This window comes from Microtus ochrogaster, unplaced genomic scaffold, assembly GCF_000317375.1.
Source record: "Microtus ochrogaster isolate Prairie Vole_2 unplaced genomic scaffold, MicOch1.0 UNK38, whole genome shotgun sequence".
Classification (NCBI taxonomy): Eukaryota; Metazoa; Chordata; class Mammalia; order Rodentia; family Cricetidae; genus Microtus; species Microtus ochrogaster.
Window position 1 is genome coordinate 3,552,037 of NW_004949136.1, and position 20,248 is coordinate 3,572,284.

General features: G+C 53.2%; 3 protein-coding genes across 6 annotated transcripts in view; 1 reads left to right on the plus strand and 2 right to left on the minus strand.

Moving 5' to 3' along the window:
* Positions 1-5,157, plus strand: part of Perm1 (PPARGC1 and ESRR induced regulator, muscle 1) — a 15,425-nt gene extending 10,268 nt beyond the window's left edge. For both annotated transcript variants that reach the window (XM_005368713.2, XM_026790041.1), the window contains exons 2-4: positions 1,732-4,142; positions 4,679-4,804; positions 5,045-5,157. In XM_005368713.2, the coding sequence (XP_005368770.1) occupies positions 2,015-4,142; positions 4,679-4,804; positions 5,045-5,157 (2,367 nt within the window). In that variant the 5' untranslated portion in view covers positions 1,732-2,014. The remainder of the gene's footprint in view (positions 1-1,731; positions 4,143-4,678; positions 4,805-5,044) is intronic.
* A 1,332-nt stretch (positions 5,158-6,489) lies between these two features.
* Positions 6,490-14,526, minus strand: Plekhn1 (pleckstrin homology domain containing N1). The gene is made up of 16 exons (XM_013354269.2): positions 13,633-14,526; positions 13,441-13,540; positions 10,574-10,720; positions 10,390-10,470; positions 10,238-10,310; positions 9,987-10,114; positions 9,793-9,906; positions 9,608-9,688; positions 8,904-8,979; positions 8,616-8,764; positions 8,391-8,531; positions 7,888-8,034; positions 7,595-7,735; positions 7,214-7,441; positions 6,958-7,006; positions 6,490-6,873 (listed from the first exon to the last, which is right to left on the minus strand). Exons 1-16 carry the CDS (start codon positions 13,713-13,715, stop codon positions 6,770-6,772), a joined length of 1,842 nt encoding a protein of 613 aa, XP_013209723.1. The 5' UTR covers positions 13,716-14,526; the 3' UTR covers positions 6,490-6,769.
* Positions 14,527-14,614: 88 nt separating this feature from the next.
* Positions 14,615-20,054, minus strand: Klhl17 (kelch like family member 17). 3 transcript variants are annotated; one of them, XM_005368714.2, is made up of 12 exons: positions 19,848-20,048; positions 19,055-19,314; positions 18,845-18,966; positions 18,495-18,716; positions 17,891-18,007; positions 17,457-17,670; positions 17,067-17,211; positions 16,815-16,982; positions 16,337-16,425; positions 16,150-16,223; positions 15,756-15,937; positions 14,615-15,512 (listed from the first exon to the last, which is right to left on the minus strand). In XM_005368714.2, the coding sequence occupies exons 1-12, from the start codon at positions 19,946-19,948 to the stop codon at positions 15,284-15,286; spliced, it is 1,923 nt and encodes a 640-aa protein (XP_005368771.1). In that variant the 5' UTR covers positions 19,949-20,048; the 3' UTR covers positions 14,615-15,283. The 3 variants fall into 3 exon arrangements, with proteins under 3 accessions (XP_005368771.1, XP_026645843.1, XP_026645844.1); XM_026790043.1 differs by having other exon boundaries at positions 15,432-15,512; positions 16,163-16,223; positions 16,356-16,425; positions 19,848-20,054; XM_026790042.1 differs by lacking the exon at positions 17,891-18,007 and having other exon boundaries at positions 19,848-20,051.
* Between the last annotated feature and the right edge of the window lie 194 nt (positions 20,055-20,248).

The following is a 20,248-nucleotide window of genomic DNA, read 5'->3' on the forward strand; positions in this document are numbered from 1 at the left end:
TTTTTTTTTTTTTTTTTTGAGTCAGGGTTTCTCTGTGTAGCCTTGGCTGTCCTGAAACTCTCTCTGTAGACCAGGCTGGCCTTGAACCCTCACAAAGATTCACCTGCCTGTGCCTCCCAAATGCTGTGATTGAAGGCATGCGCCACCACTGCCTGGCTTGCCCATATCTTCTTGAGTTCTACCTGTCTTAGCACTACCCACCAAACATCCTTCTTCTCTACCCCCCCACCCCCGCACCCAGACAAGGTTTCTCTGTAGCTTTTGGAGCCTGTCCTGAACTAGCTCTTGTAGATCAGGCTGGCCTCGAACTCACAGAGATCTGCTTGCCTCTGCCTCCGGAGTGCTGGGATTAAAGGTGTGTGCCCACCGCCTGGCCCAAATACCCTTTTTTTCTTTCCACCGACTAAACTCTGTTCCCTTGACCCTGATCAACCTTTTTTTGAGGCCAAGAAGCCATGCCAATCTGGGGAACCCTTCACAAGAGCAATGAATGCACCATTTTCCTCTAGTTTCACTGGCAGGCTTAGCAACACTTAGGAGCCTTGGATGTCAGATCTAGGTTGGCAATATTGTCTGCAAGGTTGTGTTAGAGACACTGGGTTGTAGGTGGGGTGGAGGCACAGATCTTCTTGGCAAGGGAGACCTGTGCTGTGCTGGTCATAAGGCAGTCGTAAGGCAGTCGTCTCTAGTTGGAATCTGATGTGATCTTATCTGATGCCAGCCCCCAGTGCAGGCCCTACACCAGGAAAATGTCCTTCATATTGCTGGAGGCCCCTCAAATGCCATCTATTTGTGGCTTGGCTCTGAGACTGGCACGAGTCATAAGTGATCCCAGGGACAGGTTATTTTTAGCGGAAGGGGCAGGGCTTGCATTAAGAAGCCTAGCACCATGCTGCCTGGGGACAGGCCTCTAGATGCATACTTCCACTGCCCCAGCTGGCTGCCGAGAATCAGGTAGGATACACTTAGCACTTTGGTTCTGTCTAGGGGTCCTAGTGGCAGGAAAGCTTTGCCATGGCCTCTCCAGGGACTCAAGAGGGGAGAAGGGCTGGTAGTTAGGAAGTCCCCAGTGTTTTTTCTCACCTAGGATTGTTCCAGTCATAGTCCAGGAATTGTCCCACTCTCCTCATTCTAGATATCGCTGACCAAGGCCCCAAGAGTAGCCCCTTTAGGGGACAGAGGCCTTGGCTGGCTCTGGTTATCTTGGTTCACTGAGATATGGCAAAATGGGGCTTTGGATAGTCAGGCAGGACTAGATGGGAGTACAGACCCTGAGAACTGCCAGAGCAGATTGCTGGGGTTCAGAGGGGTTCACATAAGTTGTGTGACCTCTGGCCTAGGCTCCTCCTACAAACTTTTGAGCAGGTTCTGACCAGTACCAACATGACCTTGGTAGGCTCAGAAAACCTGTTCCAGCCAAGGCTGGTGGAAGGTCATCATCCAGAAGGCTAGTCACTTACAGATACTATAGATTCTCTTCTGTGGTTAGCTGCCAATAGTGGTGGCTGGGGAGGCTAGAAATGACCATCAGAGGGAATTGATCTTTGATGGATGGTCTTTGATGCAGACCACTGTGACAGAGTTGAGAAGGGAAGGCAATCCCATTGAAAGATCTCAGAGATGTGGGGGAACACTATTCAAACAAGACTAACACTGGTCTTTAGTTTATTTCACTAATATATCTTAAATATATAATATAGTAACATATAATAAAATAACATTTCATTTTAGGACTGTGACAATGTGTCATGGTAAAGTTATTTGGAGTTGAATTGAAAATAGGGGAAACTGAAGTAGATTTCTAACTCAAAGAATGAATTAGAAGAATCTGGAAGAAGCGGAGTCTGTCTTGTGGTTCCTCCAGACGGAAATGGACTACCAGGGCGGGGGCAGGTCCTACGAGGTCAGGCAAGGTGGTAGCAGTGTGTACTACTTAGTGCATGGAGCCTGGATTTGTGAAGACCCTGCCTGGCCCACAGTCTTGCTGTCACTCCAGCACCTCTGCTGATGTGCAATGGACAACTTCCAGTATAGTGTCCAGCTCAGTGATCGAGAGTGGGCTGAGTTTTCTGCCACTGCTGATGAGTGTGGCCTCTTGCAGGCTGGCCTGGCCTCTGGTGACGAGCTCTTGTCCAGTGACATTGACCAAGGGGACAGCAGCGGAAGCAGCCCCCCTGGGCCCCCACCCCTCTTCACTGGGCAGCTGGCTCCCCAGGGGAGGGGACAGCAGGGCTGTGAACTGGAGGACGTGGCTACTCAGCAGCTGGTCAGCAGGTCTCAGTGTGAGCCTGTCCTGGCTCTAGAAGCCAGTCATCAGGTAGCCAGCACGTCCACACAGTCAGAAGCTCTACTGTTCCTCAGCTCAGACAGCGTCTGTCCTGGCCAGGCCTCGTCCTTCCCTGGGTCAACAATTTCCAGGGACAAGATGCAGAGGCTTTTGCAGGGCCCTGCTCCCAGATCTCCTGGTGAGCCCTCTCACAGTCCTGAGTCCCCTGGCCACAGTGCCATCCCTCAGAGTCCCACAGACAACCTTGAAGCTCCATTGCGGAACCCTGGTCGTAAGAAGAGGCGTGCCGTGGGTGCCAAGGGTGTCAAGTGCTCTGGATCTCTGGGCTCTCCTGCTGCTCAGATGAGCTCCCCACAACTTACGGAGACCAGGCCCAAGGAGGTTCTTGTGTCTGGGACATTAATGGCAAAAGACCAGCAGGATAAGCCACAGTCAGACCCTGCAGGTGCTTCTGAACTTGGCTCTAGCATCCCTGAACAGATGGCCAGACAAGAGTCAGGCTTGGATCCATCTACACCTGTTCTAATAACTGAACAAGATACAGACCAGACCAGAAAGATACCCAGCGCTGAGCTACACATGACATCCAAGCCTCAGCCAGATGTCTCCATCACCACACCAAATGCGTCTCTCTCTACACATGCCTGTAAGCCTCAACCCTGCACGGCTTTGTCTAAACCTGCCTCCAAGCCTCAATCTGACATAGTTTTGTCTATACCTGTCTCCACACCTGACATGACTTTGTCCACACTTGCCTCCAAATGTCAACCTAATACAAAACAGTCTACACCTGCCTCTGCCCCTGACACGGCTCTGTGCACCCCTGCCTCCATCTTTCAACCGGACAAAACTGAGTCTGCCCCTGCTTGCATACCTGGACTGCGTGAGGACCTATCCACAGAAGGCTCAGAGATCAAGGCAGAAGTTTATCCCTCTGTGCCTGCCCCAGTGGTCAGTACAGATCTGCCTCATTCTGTTTCAAAGACTGAGTCTGAAGAGAGTGTGTCTATCCCTGCTATGCCTTCCTTATCCTCTGTTTCCCAGGCTGAAGCTGCCATGGTGGATACAGATGTGACTGTGTCTCCTGGAGGATACTTTGAGAAGCCAGTAGGGCAGCTCTCAGCAGGGTCCTCAGAATATTCCTCAGGGGAGTCTCGTCTAGGTCCTGCCCAAGCCCCCAAGAAGAAGAAAGTACGATTCTCCATGGCTGCACCTACCCACGAAGAATCAGGATCAGTCGAGCCTACAGGCCCACCCTTCTTAACCCCAGACTGGCCCTCAGCTCCTAGGACAGCAGCAGGGAGCCGTGGGGGGTCTGCAGCCTGGGATGCTGTGGCTGTTGGGCCCCGACTCCCCCAACCTCGGATCCTCAAGCACCTGCCTCCTCCTCCATCCTCTGTCTCAGCAGAACCTGAGCCTGGAAGATGCTATGCAGTGACTCTCCCTGAGGCCTATGAGTTCTTCTTCTGTGATACCATTGAAGAGGAAGATGAAGATGTAGAGAATGAGACAGCAGCCAGCCAAGCCCTGGATGACGTCCAGTGGCCTGACTCATGCGAGTTCTTTTTTCAGGACAGCAGAACCCAAAGGTCAAGTCGTCAGAGGGGACGCTCCCCAGTCCCACCCCCAAGGGCAGAGGCTGTGGCACCTGCTCCCCCTGGAGATTTAGTGCCTATCTCCATTCCTGAGGTCTATGAACACTTCTTTACAGAGGAAGGATTTGGGAACAGTCAGGCACCGGCCACCCGTGTCCAAGTGCAGACCTCAGAGCTCTTCAGGGAAGTAGGGCCTGAGGCATATTCCATGCCTGTGCCAGCTACGGAAGAACATCTTAGCTTGGCAATCAGAGAAGCAGGTAGGTGTTGATCCAGGTCCTGGAAACATACTGTCCAGGGAATTAGGCCAAGATGCTATGGGAGAGAAGCAGGAAATGATCCTGATCACCTGTTCTGTGTGGATGTGTTTGTATGTATGCTCTTGCATGCTCTGGGATCTGCATGAGGAAGGTTAAGTTCCTAAGCTACCCCAGGACACAGTCCAGATGGGACAGCTTGGCTTTGACACTCCAGTCCTAGGTGCCATCAGGAACCTTCCTCCAGCTCCTACGGGCGCAGGTAATAGGGGTACATTCCCACTCAGGCCAGGCTGTATTAGGCACTGTGGAAAAACATCTCCTCTCCCCTCTGGAAACTATTTCACAAACCAGAAAACAGAAGACCCTAAAGGCAAAGCACCCAAATTGTTCTGATTCAAGTATGATACATAGTATCCAGTGCCTTAAAGAAGAGAAGTCATGTGGAAGATCTGACTCAACGCATTTCTCTAGGACAGATGGTATTTTATGTCACACGTATCTCGGAGAGGAGTATCTAATGTCCTTTTCTTTCCTAGGGGAGCTACGGAATCCCCTTACTTCCTTTACATTCAGCCAGAATGACATGTGCCTAGTGTTTGTTGCCTTTGCCACTTGGGCTGTGAGAACCTCTGATCTACATGCTCCAGATGCTTGGAAAACAGGTTTGGAGGTTCTCGGGGTAGGGGGTATGATGTTTAGAAGACCTAGGGGCTATAGTTGTTTACCACATCTGCTGGGCCAGCAGGGATAAGGGTACTTGGGAGGTTCAGGCTCTCTTTGACCTTGCTTTTGTCATTGCTAACCTACTTCCAACATACTGTCCTTTGAAGGCTAGGTTATGTAGGCAGAAGGCAGCGAGAAGCCAGAGCTGGCACTCAGGGTATCTTGTGTCTCTCTTACAGTCTTGCTGGCCAACATTGGCACCATCTCTGCTATCCGCTACTTCCGCCGCCAGGTTGGGAGAGGGCGTAATGGCAGACCAAGACCCAGTTCCAACTCAAGCCCAAGCTGCTAGGAGCCAGGCTGGCCTGGTGAGGTGTGCGGCACTGGGATGAACCCGGGTGACAAGGACAAGATGTTGCTCTTCTCCCCACCTTTGAACTCTGTCTTCTTTGGCATCTAGGAAGGAGCCAGTGTCCTTGGTGCTGACTGACTTGGACTCAACCTGAGGGTCCAGCCAGTGGCTAAGGCCAAGGCCATTTTCCAAACCTGAGAGGGTAGAGGTTCAGAACTGTGGGCTGAGCCAGGATCTGGGTAATGGGGCACCAGATATGCAAGTAAAAACCACAGGGCACATAGCTATATTTGAATTTACATGAAGTTCTTGAGGTGTACTTGTATGAAGAAATTATTTGTTGTTACCTGAAATCCAACTTAATTGGGCATCCTATCTTTTGTCTAGTCATAAATAAGGGATGGGCAGCAGAAGGGGACTCTACAATAAGTGTAAAATCAGAAAGTCCCCTCTGGGTCTGGGCCAAGAGGCTACTAAGTGCTTTCAAAGCTAGAGGGAAGCAGTCCAAGAACTCTGCCCTATTGAAGGCAGGCTTGGCTGGCAAGGTCCTCCAAGGCCCTGATCCCTGACGCACTGCAGCCACAGCTTGCCTAGGCCTGGCCTGAGTCAATGACTAGATTCTAGGACAGTGGTTCTCAACTTTCCTACTGCTGTGACCCTTTAATACAGCTCCTCACGCTGTGGTGACCCCCAACCATAAAACTATTTTTGTTGTGACTTCATGCCTGTAATTTTGCTACTGTTATGAATCGTAATGTAAATATTTTTGGAGCTAGAGGGTTCCCAAGGGGATTGCAATCCACAGGTGGAGAACCACTGTTCTAGGGGATACCTCCGGGGATGGTTTCTGAGACCCTTGCAATATGGGATCTGTGGGGCAGGGCTGGATCTTCTCCAAGAGCCCTGGATAGGATAGACACAGAATCTGATAGTATCCTATGGAAGGATTGTCTTCTGATACTACAGGGAGCTTGAATGATGCCAAGGCTGAGAGAAGTTATAGAGTGGGGGTGTAGGTGAAGGAACTGAGGTGGCACAGTGAAGACAGCACACGAAGGTCTTTAGGATGGTGGGGTACTCTGGCTGCTCGGAGGGAAACGCAGGGACACAGAACCAATAAAGTCTTTTTCTTGTTTATGGTGTTAATCTTTCTGACCAGCCTTACCCTACACACCCAGCAGTACTAGGTCTTTTGATACTCCTGCTCCTTGTGATGGCTCTCACCCTCCTGACCTGTGACCCTCATGTCCTCTGACGTCACATGCTGAGTTTGACAACCTGACGTTTCTGGTGCTCTGTGTTTCACACTCATGCAGTTCCCCAGTTATAAGATTTCATTCTTTCTTCCCTAAAGATATAAGCCCTGGGGTATCCAGGATCTCACTGATGTCCCTCACCAGTTTGTTCTCTTAGTTGCTCTAGCTGCTAAAGCTGATGAGTTAGAGCCTGGTGAGAGGTGCTTCTATCCTCAGCGTTCTAGAGACTCTCTTATCCTGCTGGGGTGAGGCCCTGGTGGATCTAATGTAGGTCACAGGACTGGTATGGCTGCATACCCTTGTCCAGGTTGGCGTTGGCTGGTTATGTTTCCGAGAAGCAGCCCACCTGGGGCTCATTAGATCCACTGAATGAGTCCCATCTCCACTGGAGTCTTCCTGAGTTGTGGCCACTTCTGGGGGGATGGAGAGGAAGTCTTGTTCCAGTTGGGAGCCTCTTCATCTAGTAGGGATGTCAGAGACAAATCAGGGATCCTCCTTTAGGAAGTAGCACCCCTTCCCTGAAGGAGAGAAGACCCTCACTCACCTGGGGGAGGTGGCAGGGAACTAGGTGTACTTTCTCTGGCAGGGGTGACCTGGGAGCCCCAAAACACAAGTCTTAAAGCCAGCACAAATCATCCTCTTTGATCGGCCAGACTCTTGCCACTTTCTTCACTTACTTTCCAGCTTCCTGTCCTACCTCACCGTCTCTGTCCCTGGTTTCTCCTTGGAGTCCTAGAACCCTCTATCCAACATCCCCTGATCCTGGAGGCCCCCACACCAGAGTGGAGGATGTGACTTACAAGCTGAGGGAGGTCTGAAGGCCGTGGCCCTCTGTTCTTGATGGAACCCCGGTGTTTCTGGGAAGCTCTGGGTTGCAGGGCACCTTTCTTGGAGAGCAAATGGGAGCCCAGAGGCCTAGGAGAGCTGGAGATTCCAGAGCTGGAGTCAGAGACAGGCACAGACACGGAGACTGAGGGGAACGGGCTTGATAGCTCAGGTCCAGGAGATGTCTGCATCGCACAGAAGAACTGCTGGGAAAATGTGGGTTTCCTGAAGCCCTGGTCTGGGACCACTGTGAAGCCTAGGGATCCCTTGCCCAGAAACACTCCCCCATTCATAGACTTCAGGCTTCTGACATCTCCTGATCTCACTGTAGCATATCCACCTAGTAGGGCACTGACCTCATCTAGGCCTTGGAGGTCCGTAATCTTGCGGTGAGATGTAGCTGGTGGTGTGTAGGGATCAGCATAGAGCGGGGAGTGTGGAATATCTGAAGAGTGGTCCTGAGCCTCTGAGCTGCTGTCTAAGTCCAGCTCACTCACCTACAAGAAGGAGATACATGGGTTCCCTTAGTTAGATGCAGCAAGAACTTCTATCTTCAGAACATGAGGTCTCTGTGTGTTCCATCTGGACAAGCAAGGAAGAAGAAGCAGAAGGGATAGTGGCCTGGGTTCAAGGTACGTAGTGGGCTCACCTTGGTTAGGTCCAGGTGCAGGGGCAGTGGGACAGCTGAGCCAGATACTTCCCTACGAACTTTGCCCCTGGGAGACTGGCTACTGCCACTGTGCCTCAGCTCTGTCTTCTTTCGACCAGTGCTGACACAGTTAGAGTTGGTTTGGTTCTGTGGATATCAAGAACCATCCAGAAAGATCTCCAGGGCTTCTTTCCCACACACTCTTCTTCTTCTCTTTTTTTTTTTTTTTTTTTTTTTTGATTTTTGAGACAGGGTTTCTCTGTAGCTTTTTTTGGTTCCTGTCCTGGAACTAGCTCTTCTAGACCAGGTTGGCCTCAAAATCACAGAGATCCACCTGCTCTGCCTCCCAAGTTAAAGGCGTGCGCCACCACCGCCCGGCCCCACACACTCTTCTATGAGCTGTATGAAGGTCCCTCCAGCCGAACTATGGTCCAGGGTCACTGAGGAACAGTGGGGCCTGTGTTTTCTTAACCCCATCCCATGTCATTGCTTTAGGTACTTACAGGTACAGGCTGGGCAGGGAAGCCTATAGTGGTTGGCACTGAGGATTCAGGGAGGGATTGGCTGGTGGGGAGCACTGGACACTCTGATTTCCAGCTGGTCCGTCCATTGGAAGAGAGTGAACTTCGGCCTCTACTCACGGCCTAAGCAGCAGAGGTAAGATGAGTGGCTGGATCTGTCTCCTTATCTTGGACCTACCCTTTTCCTCCCTCTCACTGACCCCTCACCTTAGTGGGTCCATGTAGTCCTGGGAAATTCTCTGGGCCAGGCAGCCGGTGGGCCCCATCCCTGTGCGAGACAGTCCGGAGGCACAGCAGCCATTGACTGTAATCCTCATAACTGGCACACACCACACGGATGGTGTTGATGAGGCGGCCTAGCACACAGACATGTGAGCTAAGGTCTGGCAGGACCTTACCCCACAGAGACCCCAGAAAAGAGTTGAGGCATCTACCATCCTCACCCCTACTAGAAGCCCAGTATGGCAGTGGGTAAGATTCTGGGTAGGCCCCTACCTTCGATGAGAAAGGAGCGGATCTCCTTTTCCTTCTCTTCTAGGTTGATGTGGATTGCACTTAGCGGAAGCTCCCCCTGTAGTGTGAGGACCAGGTATTTATCTGTGTCATCTCAGCCTCTTCCTGGCCCTATCCTTCCATCCTGCCCTCTAGAGCTGGGCTGGAAACTCAGGCCACCTAACACTGAGGATGCCACTCTGAGAAAGGCTAGGCAGCTTTGTTTGTTCTGGAACATCTCCACTTTACTTCCTGTTGGTTCTTCACCAGCCTGTGTCAGCTGTGAGTACCTGTCAGGGAAGTCCCCTTGGTGTGTTTTTAAGTGACTGTGAATACACACCAGTCATGATTTGGTCCCCACCCCCTGCATGTGCACACACACACACACACACACACACACACACCCCGCACAATGCACAGAAGGTGCTCAGAGACAAGGGGAAGCATGCACCATGGATTCCAAGAAGTAGCATGTTCCATTCCACCCACTCCAGGGTTAGTGATATCTCTCCAGGATGAGAAGGGCTGTAGAGGGTGGAGACTCCTCTTCTGTGCCAGAGTAGAGACCAGATTGACCAGGGCAGTGGGGCCAGATGGGTGGAGCATTGTGCTCTGTCCCAACAAGCCCTGAAATACAGGTTTCTGAGTCTTCACTCCCACCCCACAAAGGGCACCTTTTGGGACAGGTATATATGGAGAGTGCCAACCTTAAAGGTAAGTCCATCTGGGTCCTCAGAGAAGATGGCCAGGGATGCTGGGTATAGTACCAGAATCCGGTCCCACTGCTCCTGTAAAGGGTCAAAGGATAGAGTGGGGTTGGACACCTAGAGTCCAGCCTTCTCTGCTCCTGTATCCTTCCCTCGCATTGCACCTCATGTCTTTTCCCACCCACCTGAGAGGGTAGATGCTGCAGCTTGACCCTTGAGGCACAGATCGCGCTGCCCATGGATTCACACCCGGATACTCTCCATAGCCGTGTCCAGGGGAGTTCATCCCCTAGGGAACTCTGGGGAGGAGGAAGAAGTAAGTCACAGGCGGGCCAGAGGGTCTGAACTGGGGAAGGGCTTACAGTTTCCTGCTACTGACCTGTGGGGGGCTTGAGTGGCAGCGTTGCAGACCCCCCAAGAGAGCCATTTGCTTTTCCAGATGGTAAAGCCAGTGGCTGAGCTCAGCTTCACTGTGGCAGAGGACAAGGAGCGGGGCAGGCAGTGGGCCTGGGGGCAGAAGAGTCAAGTGGGCTAGGGACAAAGCTTAGAGCTCCCAGAAGCCCCAGGTAGTCTCCTCCTAGGTCCAGGGGTCCTGGTCCAGTGGGGGCCACGCCAGCACTCTCCACACACCTGTAATCTGGAAGGCATGCTCTCTGGACCCATCAATCCTGCAGATGCTCAGTTCTGTCAGTGGGAGCAGCCCCTGCCAGAGGACAGTATAGGAGGGACTGCAGGGACTCCTAAGAACAGAGCCAGCACCACCCTCTGTCTATACCACTCACCTGGAATGTAAGTCCTTCAGAACCATGGGCTTGGAAGTACAGGTGGGAGGGGAACAGCTCTAGATAGCAGTCGCTGATGTCCTAGGGGAGAGCGGGGCCACTTGTCTCAGAGGGTGAGGGGGATAGCCCTGGGGTAGTATGAAAGTTGCTCCCCAAGCATTCCCCAACCTGCTGTGGCTCCTACCTGGCTGTGCTGGAACCGCAGCTGAACTTTGGAATAGTGCACAACTTTGCCTAGGTTCCTCACGGGTGTCCTCCGCCACCCCTTTTTGAAAACACTCAGGAATGGCTGTTCCAGATTTTCTGGCTGATTTTCCAGGCCCGGGATGTCCTAGAGGAGCAGGGCTTAGGAAAGGGACCAGATGGGGCCAGATACCCAGGCAATATACACACGGCTGCTGCATACAGTTCTGATCTGTCCACGCATGGTCACAGAATACATTCATCAAGAACATTCACATACATGCATACCCCATACACACCTAAGCCTCTTCACATGAAAAGTGGAATGTGTACACACCACACGTATACATATGACTCTCCACAGTCAGAGCTATCTGCTCTGTGGTACAGACTGAGGTTGGTACATAGTGGGTTCAATCCTTATCTTCGTTACCTCCTATGCTATGCAACTTGACTTTGGTCATTCAACACCCCTGGATTTGTCAAAGAGTTTGAGGTATATTATGAGGATGAGATAATGCTTAAAGCCTTCTCAAATGTCTAGTGACAACTGGCAATGTTTTATTTTACCTGGTTCTATGAAAACAAACAAACAAACAAGAGTTCTAGCTTGTAGTATTTGCTAGTTTCTTTGCTGTAAATATTCCCTATACTGCCCAAATTGAGTTGTCAACATGATGTCTGTAAACTTGGAACTGGAAAGAGATACTAGCCAGCTTTTGTGAGTCTTTGCTGATGCCCCAGCTTACTATGTACACCGTACCTATCTCACAGTAGAGGGCAAAGCATTGACAATGGTCTGAGGACTGAATTTGGGGACCAGTCCTTTCCTTCATTTTTCCATTACATAAGGCACATGTGTGTCTCACCTTTGCATGTGTAATTCTCTGCGGTGACTACTCAACCTTAAATCCTCATTCCACCCCTTCAGCAGGGCTTTGCTCAGGTTTTACCTTCTTTCTCAATGCCCTAAAATTTCAGCCTTGGTTTTTCCATTTAATACTGATTTAGTCTGGCTTATTGTTTTTTCCTTCCTTCCTTCCTTTCTTCCTTCCTTCCTTCCTTCCTTCCTTCCTTCCTCCCTCCCTCCCTCCCTCCCTCCCCCTCTCCCTCCCTCCCTCTTTCTTTTTTGGTTTGTTTTTCGAGACAGGGTTTCTCTGCGTAGCTTTGGATCCTGTCCTGGAACTCACTTTGTAGATCAGGCTGGCCTCGAACTCACAGAGATCCGCCTGCCTCTGCCTCCCAAGTGCTGGATTAAAGGCACGCGCCACTACCACCTGACTTAGTCTGGCTTACTCTATCTTCTCTTGTTTGACTTTGACATAGGAATGGAAAAAGGTGAGGACAGAAGTAGTGTTGTATTTTGTTTACTGCTAGTTCCACAAAGCCTAAGAGATGCCCTGGGATGTGCTGGGAGGCAGGAGAGAGGCTTAGGAGAGGGCTTATGTTGCCTTTGGGAGCTGCCCAGGATCACCTGCACGGGCTGCTTCACACTGGCCAAGCTGAACTACCTCCAGTGCCGGCCTAGGAATGTGAACAGACACAAACAGCTTCCATCCTCCCTGACTCTGGGTGGGGCCTCCTGCATCTACACCCACTGTGGAAACCACTGAGAAATAGGCCATGAATAGGAAGGGCTATGAAGCTGGCCCTGGTGATTTGGAACTCTGCCCCCAGGAGGGCTTAGCTTGGTGCTGTGACAGGGCCAGCTCTAACTCAGATGTAGAATCTACCTAGAGTCCATAGCCTAGGTACAGTGTACAAAAAGAGTAGTTCCATGCCTGGCCAGGACTTCTTCCCCTTCTACCACCTCCTTTCCAGCTATTGTGTCCTGGCTAGGGTCAACTATCCATCCCAGAATTCTGTCCAAGAGGGTCTGACTAGAGGGAGTCAGGGTCTTCGATGTGGCCATAGGGAGGGATGCCACCCTTGGTCACTTCAGGCTCCATCTTGCTCTCTACCTCTTTGAGGCAGCAAGGTTTCTAAAGGTGACACCTGCTTGCAGAGAGCTCTGGAACCTCAGGGACCAGGAGGGGCTGTGATACAATTTTTCTAGCTTCCTGGGAGCCCGTGAGAAAGGTATGCTTTGGGAGTTTACATCAGTTGCAGCACCTGAGAATACAGGATGGGAGACTTGCTCCAGCCCTGGTAGAGACTGCACATAGAGCCTGGCTCACTGGGGTGGGTGTGGTTCTCCAAGACCAGCACAGTAGGAGGTGTTCCTGTCAGACCTGCAGCCCAGGCTCCTCCCAAGTATTGCCAGAGAGTTGGGAAAAGGGGAGGGGAAAGGTATCTTTTCTAAGCAGACCCACAGAATGGTTAGCCCTCTGATGTCTCATGAAGAGGTCTATCGGTAGCTGGTTCACTGCTGTATGGGGATGGGTGCCTGCCTATATGGCAACGTGGTAGCTGTAGGCTGCAGATAACCAGAAACAGCTAGGGGTGGGTAACCCTTGGGAACTGAGGCCTGAAGTATGATATTTACCAGGAGTCCCCGCACAATTGTTGGGCCCACCAAGACCCAGGTTGGGGTAGGGAAGGTTGAGGGTGGCCCCTGTGCCCCTGGATGTACAACAGCCCCGGCAGGCTCTGCCTGCTCACCACTGACTCAGTGCCCGTCTTGGTTTCACTCTCAGCCTAGATTTTTGAGTGAGCTTCCCAGGGAGGGGCAGTGTCAACTTCCTCATCTTGTTTTGTATCTGAATCCCTTCAAACAGGCCAGGGAGGACCCTGAGTTGCTGGAAGATGCGATTCTCACATTATCACTCACACTGTGGCACACACACTCATACAGGAGAAGCACAAAGTTGTACTCAGACTTCAGGCCCAGTGCCATACCGCTCCTGCCAGACACGCCCCTCCGCTCACCGTCCCGGGGATGTAGTGGAAGATCTTGTTAGCCGCGGTGTCCCCATCGGGCCTAGCCTCGGTGCCAAACAGGCCGGCCAGCTTCCTGGAGCTGTCCTCTCTGGGAACAAGGGAAACCGGAGGCTCAAGGCTTGGCGCAGGTAGCAGGTCCAGGGAGACCCTGTTTCCTTGAGGCCAGGCCACACCTCTCACCTGTTTCCCTTGAGCGAGGGCTTTCTGGAAAATGAGGCTCGTAGCCTCCTGGGAGTCTGAGGGACGCAGTGGCTGTTCCCCATGGATGGCAGCTGCTAGCTTGGGCTGCGCAGGTCGACAGGTCTGAGTGAGTCCTCGGTCCTGTCTGCTAACACCTCCCGCCAGTGGGCGTGACCATAAGACGTCTTGCCCCTACCCTGGGGCAGGAGGAGTCTTCTCTCTGGGCTCAGGTTAGGCCCTTTCTGAAGGAAACCTTCCAGTGAGGGCCCAGGCTTTCTAGGCCCTAGGTAGGCAGATTGGTGTGGGGCAGTCATTTCCTGACTGGACTAGGACCCTAATCTCAACAGTCTGTGTAGGCCTAGCTAGGAGGGCCTGGTCTGTATACACGCCGTCTACCTGTGTTCAGACTGTAAGTGCCTGAATGATGGAGTTCTACGAGCACAAGGATCCTTCCTCTCAGTTGCCCTGCCCCTGCCAGGGCATTTACATCCTGTTTCCACATGAATCCCAGCTGGTCTGAGTCACTGGTGACTGTAGGGGGAGTGTGCTCACTTTCAGCTACTCCATATAAAGGGAGGCCAGAACCCTCCCCCAGCTTCTCTCCTGCCTGGGCCAACCCCCACCCAGACCCAAGTCAGGGTTCCTAAAGCTTAACCAAATGCAGGAAAGGGGCCACATGCCTCCCAGGTTCTCAAGACAGATAAGATAAAGTAAGGGGTCCATCTTTCTCATGTACCCCATAGGCCTAGGGCATAGGAGCCTCAGAACTAGGGTAAACAGACTGTCTCTATCAACAGAGACACCCGTCTCTGCTCCATTTGGATGAAAAAGTGCCATTGTGCAGCCCCAGACATTAATGTAGCTTCTGAGTCTGGCCGCACACTTGCCTATAGACCTTTGCCTTGCTGTCCAGACAAAAGCTAAAGGTGTGTTGCGGGCCCACAAGCAGAGGATACAAAAGCGGCCAGAGATGGACATTCAGTCTCAGGCCCATGGAGCCCAAAAAAACATGTTTATTGTTCAAGTTGGCTCATATTGCTGTGTGGGATCTAAGTGCATGTTGTGTGCCCAGTTCCACAGAAGATCCAGAAAAGACATCACACTGTATACACAAGACACGGGGAAGATGTCTGCTTTGTGCCCTTCAGGAACAGTGCCTGGTAGAGACAGATAAGTGCTATGTGCAAAGCGTCGGCCAGGGGCTGCATCTTCTTAGAAAGCCCTGGCCTCTTCTCCTGTTGGGACAGCTGCTCTGCCCCCTACTGTTTGTAAGCCCAGCTATGCTGTTCGTCCTCCCCCAGCGTTCCCTGCTGCTCCAGGAAGGGAGCCAGGAAAGAGGACTCCAAAGGGCTTCTTGGTCCCCACATGCAGGAGAGCTGACACGTGAGAGTAAATGTGTGAACTGGTAGCTGCAGCACTTCTCATCCATCAATAAATAGTGAACCAATAAATTAGTGAGTAAACAAACAGCACACACAAATAAATGAACAATGACGGTGAATACAGAAACCAAGACAGGAGAAACAGGAAATCCCTGGTGGGGTATGTGATCTGCCCTAACACTTGGTGGAGGAGACAGAGGTGGAAGGGCTACCCCATAGGGCTTAAGGCATGTGGGACGCTGTGGGACCTCTGCGCAGTCTGACATGTGTCAGAGGCTGGTGGAGGACACAGACAGCGTGGGTGAGGACGGCGGTGGGAAGTTGAGCAGCTCCAGCACTGCCACACCCACACTGCTGCGTCTTGTGAACATGCAGGATGCCGCCACCCACTTGTTGGTCCTTGGGTTGTACTTCTCTATGGAGTTGAGGCTGGAGCTGCCATCATTGCCCCCTACAGCGTAGAGCCATCCGTCCATGGCCACCAGGTCATGTGTGCTCCTGGGGGTTGGGTAGGCAAGAGTAAGCCCAAGGGGCAGGTCGTGAGAGACAAGCCAAATGAGTGGGGTGCAAATGGAGGAACCACGGGGACAGGGCTAGGAAAGGAGCCCCAGGTGCCCAAGAGGAACCCATGGACCTGCTGCACTGCTGAGGTGCTGTGTACACCACCCCTGGAGCAAGGCTCCTGGAATAAACCAGACGTAGTGGCAGAACCACTCACCACCCACCCCTGGCCTTATACACCTGCGGATATTCATGGGTGCCACACTCTCCCAGGCACCAGCCTTGGTGCTATATCTCTCCACTGAGTTGAGGCAGCTTGTGCCATCGTTGCCTCCTGCCACATACAGGGCACCCTCCAGCACTGCCACTCCTGCAGAGCTGCGGCGGCTCAGCATGGAGGCCACAGGTGTCCATGAATTCACCTGTAGAGACAAAGGGACAGGCTGGAGGCAGACCCAACAAAGCAACCACCCCTGCCACAACACAGACTCTACCCTTGGCTGGGTATCTGAGGGTCAGGGGAAGGGTATAGAAAGTAGAACCTTGGATGGCACAGGTGATCAGAAGATGGGATTATGCCCCTCGCCACCCAGCATTTGAGAGGAGGAAACTGGGATAGGGGTGCGTTATGCACCTGGGGCTCGTACTTCTCCACGGTGGCCAGGTGTGATGAGCTGTCATAACCACCCACGGCGTACAGGTTCCCATCTGTGGGAAGGCAATAGACCCACGGAGCTCCTGCAGGTGTAGGGGCTTTGGGGGTGAGTGGGAAGGGGTAGGCAGGAAAGTAGGAACCACAGGAAGCAGGTCCTGTCACCCACCAAGTGTGGCCACACGCACATATCGTCTCCGGGTGCTCATGGCAGCAATGGATGTCCATGTTCCCGTCAGTGGGTCATACCGTTCAGCACTGTGGGCACCAGAATGATGCTATGTTCAACCACAGCAAAGTGACCCTTTCCCAGGACCTGTCCTCCTGCCATCCCTCCCCCCCCAGGCTGTGGTTGAAATCCTGTGCGGGGCATCACAGACTATGAATGGATAGCAAGGTGTGCTGGGTGGGCACAGGCTACTGGCTGCTTGGACTTGAAGGGACGGACACAGAGAGTCAAAGGAACGGAATGGTACCAAGGCCCCACTGATGCTGTGGTCTGAGGTGAAGAGGCCTTGGGGACCAGGTAGCCTAGATTAGGCAGGATCTCACTCTCTTGGTCAGATGTGACTTCAGTGAAGTCAGCCTCATCTGCTGCTGCTGAGCCAACCCTTCAAGGCCACTGGGGCCCTAACCCAAACTACTACCTGTTGAGGCAGGAAGCCCCATCATAGCCGCCGGCTGCATACAGAAGCCCATGCAGGGCAGCTACACCCAGGCAGCTTCGCCTTGTGCCCATGGACACCTCGGGCTGCCATGTGTTTGTCACAGGGTCATAGGACTCCACTGTCGCCAGGTCTGAGGTTCCATCATAGCTAGGAGAAAAACCCGCTACTGATCAAGGATGGCCTGGCAGGCATGTGACAAACCCTTGACCCATGTCCAGCCTCTGTGCTTACCCGCCCACAGCATACAGTCGGTTCCCAATAGCGGCGACTCCTACACGGGCCCGCCGTGTGGACATGGAGGCCACCACGTGCCAGCGGTCAGTTCGAGTGTCATACGCTTCACAGTCTCCATGGATGGCAAACAGGCTCCCACCACCTGGAAGTGGGTGGCAGAGTAAGAAAAGGGGCTCAGGAAGGCAGGGCAAGGGGCTCTAGTGCAACCCAAGTGCAAAGCCATGAAGGCTCCAGGGGTGGGAGGAGAGGGGTACTGGGTCACACTGGTGCACCCCATACAATAGGGTCTTTGACACACACAGGTCATAAGTATAATGGATTTTGTTTGTTCAGATTTGGGGTAGATGACCTAGGGCAAGAATGGGAAGGAGAAGGGGTTCAGCATACCAACGGCAAAGAGCACAGGACCAGCACCCTCACAGCGACGGGGTCTTGTGCGGCTAGTACCCAGAATACCCCTCTGCTCAGGCAGCAGGTGGAACTTAAGAGCCTCAATGAGCAGATCCTTGCAGTCAGGATGATGCCTCACAAGGCTTTCAGCATCGACGTGGCCCAATAGGAAGTCTCGGCTCAGCAGAGGCAGCCGTACACACTTCATCAGCTAGGGCAGGAGGTGCCAGGTAAGGCAAGACCCTAGGGAATACTTGTCCCAGGGCTAAGACCCACTCAAGTGCCTATAGCACTTGTATGATTAGTATGAGACAGGTGCCTATTATCACCCCAAAGGAGCCCCTGAATGGAAGATGGAAGGAAATATGATTACACCTTAGCCACCTGCATTCCCTCCTAGACACCATGGGAGCTTCAGGACCTGGCCTCACCCTTGGTACATGCTGCCTCCGAGTGTCTACATCATGTTTGACCCAGCTCAGGACTGCACGATAGACATCTTCCTCTGAGGGCACGTTCAGGCTATCACTAGAGACCAATTCCAGGACCTAGGGGTGAAAGGTCCTCAGACCTGACATCTGGGTAGGGGAGGGCCCAGAAAACCATGAAAGTGTCCGAGAGTATCAGACAATGGGCATGTGCATGTGCGCCCACAACACACGCACTTAATGTTCTTAGAGCAGAGGACCAAGCAGAATCAAGATTCGCAGATTTTTGGTTCCAGTAGTGGTCGTGATGGGTAAAGGGGTGAGGGGTGTCCTAGGCCCTGAGTAGACTCAGGTACGTAGAATCAGAGACTGGGGAATCATGGTCCTGGGATGTGGTAAAAACAGGAATCTAAGGCAAATAATTGGGTGGAGTCAGAAGATGGTGAGAGGGTTGTGGGGAGATGGGCAGGGAATGGATCATAGGGTGAAACTTCCACCAGAAACTTGAGAATAAGGCTTGCAGAACACTGGCTGCTAGGGTCTGGGCTGGGGCAATGCAGGGTATGGGCTGGGCCCAAACTGGCATGTTACCTGCGTCAGTGGTTACCTGCTTCAGTGGCAACAGCATGAACTCCTCAGTCTTGGCCACATCCACGAAGTGCTGCAGCACGTACCTGTGCGCTGCCTTGAGCAGGTCACTGCATGAATGCGTGTCTGCAAATCCTCGGATGCCCAAGCAGTTGGAGGGGTCAAGCTGGCTCAGGAGGAACTTGCAGCAGGCATCTCGAACACCATTCAATTGTAGAAGGCTGGCAGCTGGGAGCAGAGTCTGGGGCATGAAGATGGGTCAGGCAGGAGGGGCCAGAGGAGCACAGGAGAGGCATGGGGAGGCCAGGCTTCACAGATCTAGGGCTGGAAACCCCAGAAGTGTATGGGTGTGGGAATGGCATGCCTCACCTGTACATTCCCCTCGCCCACCACGATCTCAGCTGTGTATGCAAACTGCACCAGTTGGTCTAAGGCCTGTGGGTCAATGTCATGCAGCGTCACATGTGTCTGGCGGCTCTCACTCATTTCATCTGTGAGGACAGTGAGTCAGGCAGCCTGCCCTGGGAGATGTGCAGAGAGCCCCCTAAGGCTGCCCAGACTAAGGTATGTGGTACTTGCTTGTGAACATAGCGTGGAAGTAGGGGCTGCAGGAGGCCAACACCACCTTATGAGCACGGATCTCCTTGGCTGCCACATGCAGGACGATGTCACACAAGAGGCCACGCTGCCGCATGCGGCTCATAGCCACAAAAGCGTCATGGTAGTGCCGCTTCGAGTTGTGTGCCACACTGTGACCCTCTCGGCTCAGGAGCTGCATCGCACCTTCCATGGGGGCTGCAGGCCGGGCCTGCCTGGGCCGAGCTCGCTCTGCCTCAGGGCTGCAGGCCGCAGGGCTAGGTCAGTGTTTAAACACTGTGAGGAGCCACTCACCCACCCTTGAGAACTTGGGGAACAGCCAAGGTAGCTGCAGTCTATCCCCAGCAGTCCAGTCACCAGGGACCAGTAGTCCATCAAGGACCATCCTGTCACTCACTGACACTTTCCAGGGCTCAAGTTCTCTCTCCTGTCAATGAACCTCCCTAGAGCCAGAACAGATACTTTTCTAAACATAAGCCTGCTCCCAACTGGCGCTTGCCCCTCTTCCTCTGCTCACTACCTCTCCTAGGGCTCCATGCTCCTCTTCTAGTTCCCCAGAGAAGCAGGCATTTCCCAGGGAGCGTGTCCTCAGCACGCATGGTGAGCGCAGTAGGCGCTGGGAGAGTAGTTGGCCAACGCTGTCCCTCGGAAGTGAATCCCCGGGTCCCACTCACCAGGTTGACCTCACCCGGCCCTGGGAGCAGCCCCTTCTGCCCCATTCTGCAGATCTGCTTGCCAGTCGTCATCCCTCCCTCCATCCCTCCACCCCACTCACGCCGGCGGCTGGGGCGGCGGGGGCGCCTCAGGCCCGGGCCCCGGGCTGCTGTGCTCTGGGCTCTGCGTCCTGCCAGCAGGCCGCTCCCCACGGGGCTGCATAACTTCAGCAGCCAAACCCTCGGCGGACTACTGAACACAGTGTGACTGATTCGGACCGCAGGAAGACTCCTTGGCCGCAGCGTCCACTCTGGCGCCCGCCCGGCTCCGCAGCCCCTGTTTCTCGGCGCCGCCCGCCCTGCTTCAAGCAAGGTTGCAGGACCTGCCCCCCACAACCCCCCTGTAGACGTCAGCGTTGCGCAGCCAACCTCCCTCCACTAAGGAGCCCTACTCTAAGGAGCTCCCAACCGGCGTCTGGCGCCTGGGTTAGCTTCAAGTTCCGGTATCCCAGCACTCACTTGC